General features: G+C 35.6%; 1 protein-coding gene across 1 annotated transcript; it reads left to right on the top strand.

Moving 5' to 3' along the window:
- The first annotated feature begins 1197 nt into the window (after positions 1-1197).
- Positions 1198-4159, top strand: LOC133788300 (chloroplast protein FOR GROWTH AND FERTILITY 2-like). The gene is made up of 2 exons (XM_062225732.1): positions 1198-1695; positions 3030-4159. Exons 1-2 carry the CDS (start codon positions 1372-1374, stop codon positions 3870-3872), a joined length of 1167 nt encoding a protein of 388 aa, XP_062081716.1. The 5' UTR covers positions 1198-1371; the 3' UTR covers positions 3873-4159.
- The last annotated feature ends 425 nt before the right edge of the window (positions 4160-4584 follow it).

Genomic DNA, 4584 nt, shown 5'->3' with positions numbered 1-4584 from the left:
GTTGTGGCCATAAAAAAGACCATAAGATTGCTCCAAAGAAAAGATCATTGTTGACCATTGCCACTTTTTAAGAACAAGGATAACCTATTATATAGCCCACTCTCCATGTTTCTTTGAATTTTGTAATCAATTATAACTAGTCAATAACAAACAACCCATTCATTTCTCCAATTGACTTCTTTACCAGAATGTTGCCTAATTTATTTCCACTCTTGACAAGATTTAGTATTATTTATTTTAATTTTACAGTTTCACACAAAATAATAAAACAAAAGTTTCCTATTTTTTCTAAGGAAAAAATTTGAGAGAAAATATACGAATTAGAGAGGGTAATTGAATGAATACAGTCACAATAGAACAAACTATTTACACAAAAAATGGACTTAATGATATGAAAATAATGTGCCACTAGCATTATTGTAAATAAAAATTATGGTAATTCTCCCATATAAATGGATTTTTTTAGAGCTGAAAGTGTATGTATTTGACTTGCAACACCAATTTAGGCTCATTTGTTATTTTATAAGTTGAAGATAAATGATGAACTTACTCTACTTTCTTTTTTCTTGCTCCCTGTCCAAAAATTGAGTTTTTAGAGTAAGAAGCCATGAATAGACTCATTACAATTTGTTGCCTGGTCTGGAGGACTAGCTATCTCAGCTAGGTGATCTTTCTTTTTGTTGTCTTAAAAGTAATTACATATTAGTTTTTTGGTGTAGAGAATATCCAATATGAAAAGTGTGTGATAAATTCAATAATACATAAAAATATGAGTTATTTTTGGACAAGATAGACTCTAACTCACACTAATAAACAAGTTTTCATACTGATAATTTGATATTTACATAATTATTCACATTTTTTTTTACCCACACTATATACACATAAGAGAATAAGAATGAAAAATAATTTGAATTTATTTTATGAAAAAAAAAAAGTTAAAAAGAGGTCATAGAATAATGTGGGGTTTAAAGAAAGAATACGTGGTTTTAATAAAAATGCAGATACGTGAGTGAGGGATTGTGTGATAAGGGATTTGAAAATGCGTGTGGGGCGCGCGTGGTTGCGCGAAGAGTGTACGTGTGGGCTTGAGGGAGCAACGTGGGCTTAACCACATTGATCCCAGTGGAGCTGAGCTGAGGTGGGCGTCTTCGTCGTCCAATAGTTGAGGACTCGTTACCCCACCGGCTTATCCAACTTCAAATCTCAAATCTCTTTTGATTACCTCTTCTTCTCATCTCACCAACCTTCTTTGACTCACTCTAATCAAATCTAATGGCTTCTTCTAATAATGGGAACAAAAAACATATGTAAAATTATTTGTAGAGACGGAACGGAGGAGAGTTTCAGTTTCAGAGAGAGAAGGAAGCCATGGAAAGGCTCCTCTCCTCTTCGTCTACAACCCCTTCTTTGAAATTCCATTTCAAGGCCTCTCCTTTCCTTCCTCGTTTTGACTCTACCAAACTCAGTCTTCTCCCTTCTTCACGTCCCCAGTTAAGGCGGCTCAACTCGCTGTTCTGCAAATCTCAAGGTTCTTCTTTTTCGTCGTCATTTTCTACGCCGTCGAAAAGTTTACAGGCTCTCTGTTTTTCGTCGTCTTCTTCTTCTTCTTCCCCTGATGACTCTTCTAACGAGTCGGTGCCCGAATCTCAGAATCTCAAACAGATATCAAATGGGTATTTTGAGAGAAGCAAGGTAAATTATTTTGCTCAATTATTTAATTTTAGGATAAATTTTCTTTAGCCGAACAAAATTGTGATGAACTTAGTCATAATTGTGGATTTAAAACCCAAGTACCGAACATATGCTTTCTACTTAGTCGTAATTGTGGTTCAAATTTTTTATTTTTGAATAAATTTGCTAATGTATCTTATATCTACCTTATGGGATTATCATTTTGTGGTTTTGTCATTGTTTTGATGCAACTGCAGTGGCGAAATGAGATTTTGGGACAATTTAGTTCTAGGGATTTTGTATGTATGTTGCTGAGAAATTGCACTAGAAAAAACCGATATTTTTTACTTTTGTTGGTTCTCTCAATTGAGTTTATAGAGTTTGTGTTTTTGAGGACTTATTTGGTTTACAGATTGGAAAGTTTAAAATTGGCAATTGGGTGGTCATGCTGCGTGTGGACTTTTTTTTTTTTTAGCAATTTGACCTTTGATTCATTTGCTCTTTGTCCTACTGAATTAGTTACAAGTTATAACTAAGAATCTTATACTAATCGTTGAGAAATAACCAAGAATCTTTTACTAATCGTTGAGAAACTTTCTTCAAGTACAGTTTGTATTGTATTCTTTTCTCTGTAATTGTTGGTTGGTGAAAATGTTTGTTAAAGTTAGGGGTAAATTGTGCTTTAGCTGAACAAGAGGTTAATGAACTATGTTTGGTAGGATGGATGGGGAGAAGGAGGGAGGGATTAAGGAAGAGGGAAGGAGAGGAGAGTGGTAATCCTTTAAACTTGTTTGGTGTAATAGGGAGGAAAGAAAAAAAAAATAATCTTTTTTTACAATTTAAAATAAGTAAAGATATTAAAAAATTAGTCATTTTAATATTTAAGAAATTTTTTTTTTCAACAATCCACCCATATATGAATGGATTATTTCCTTCCTTTGGTCTCCTTCCTCCTTACCAAACAAAAACAAAGATAACCTAAGGATGGATAGCTTCCTTCCACACACCTTTATCCATCCTTCCTCCACTCCACCATACCAAACAAAGGGATTATGGATTTAAAACCCAAGTACCTAACATGTGCTTTCAACTTAGTATTTTTCATTCTCTTCCATGAGCATTTAGGACACATTGTTAGTTGAGTATAAACTTTTAATTTTACGGTGCAATTATTTTTCTTAATAGGACTAATTTTAATGTGTTTTTCTGATTTGATGGGGTGAGAAAATTTATGTTGAAGGGTTACACTTTCAATGTGATTTTCGATTCTTCGTACTAGGATTAACTTTCTATACGATCACTGACCAAAATATGTGAAGATGCTAAAAAATTTCCATATTGCAAACATGTTTCAGGCCACTACTGCAGGGGTATACATTATGCTTTCTGCGCTCGCTATGATCTTAATTCAACCAATTTTCGCACCTGCAGCATTTGCAACTTTTCAAACTGCAGCTAGGACAGGTGCCCCTGCCGCTGCTGCTGCAGTTGGGGGGGCACTCATCCGGACTGAACTACTAAGTAGTGCATGGACTGGTTTCTTTGCTGGTTGCTTACACACTTTGTCAGGACCGGACCATCTTGCTGCTTTGGCTCCTCTTTCAATTGGGCGTTCCTGGATGGAAAGTGCAGCTGTTGGAGCCCTATGGGGCTGTGGGCATGATGCTGGTCAGGTTATTTTTGGATTAATATTTCTGTTACTCAAGGATCGGCTTCATATTGAAATTATCCGAAATTGGGGAACAAGGGTAGTAGGCCTTACACTTCTTGTCATTGGTGCTATGGGCATTAGAGAAGCTTCAGAAGTTCCTGCTCCATGTGTTGCATTAGAAAATGGAGAATGTGATGTTGGCGTTTATGAAACTCTTCAAAACCCCTCAATTGGTAAGAAGAAGATTGGTTTTGCTACTTTTGCCACTGGAATTGTCCATGGGCTGCAGCCAGATGCACTGATGATGGTCTTGCCTGCTCTTGCTTTACCTTCTCGTGTGGCTGGTGCTGCCTTTCTGATAATGTTTTTGGTCGGGACTGTAGTGGCAATGGGAAGCTACACAGTATTCATTGGATCATGTAGTCAGGCTTTAAAGGATAGGATTCCCAGAATTACTGAGAAACTGACATGGGCGTCTTCCATCGTAGCCATTGCTCTTGGATTTGCCATCATTATCAGCCAGTTCTTTGGGTACAGCCTTTATTGATTTTCTGACTTTGGTTTCTATATTCATATTTTGCGAGCCTGGAGTGTTGGAAAAGAGATCTTTGAGAGGACCAACTTCATCAGGGTCATCATCTTTTGTCATTGAGAGTAATTGAGTTTGCCACTTTACCTTATAAAAGCTTACAAGTTTCAGTATACAGAGGAAAGCCTTGTGCATTTGTAATTCTTTTATGGTAGAGATCGGAATTCTTAATAGCTTTTGCTTTATTTTTTATAATGTGAGATACTAAGAATGATGCAATTTTAACCTTTTCCCCCCCCAACAAATTCAACAAGAGTATCAGTCATTTCATACAATCTATTGAACTTGAAAATAATTAGAATAGGTTTTGATGAACTCAGTAGAACCCGATGCAGGAAATGACGAGGTATCAAGTTAGCTAGGGCCAGATTTTATAATAATAAAGAATGGTATTTCAAGTCCCCACCCATGACATTGGGAATGTAAGGAAAGATATACTAAAATTTGGCAAGTCATGTTACAAATAGATTCTACAATTAAGTTTATTACTTTTTTTTTTTAAAAGAAAGAACGTTCATCCGTTTAAATAAAAATCTTATAAGTTTTGGGGAAAACTCAAAGAGCTACACAAATCTCACAAAGGAGATGACTCAAACAATGGCTAACTAAACTAGTTATAATAAATGAGTAATTAACCTCGAATAACAACCTCCAACAAGGATAGATACTG

The sequence above is a fragment of the Humulus lupulus genome, chromosome 1, assembly GCF_963169125.1.
Source record: "Humulus lupulus chromosome 1, drHumLupu1.1, whole genome shotgun sequence".
NCBI lineage: Eukaryota > Viridiplantae > Streptophyta > Magnoliopsida > Rosales > Cannabaceae > Humulus > Humulus lupulus.
Note: the sequence above shows the minus strand (reverse complement) of the source record. Positions and strands in the feature narration are given on the sequence as shown.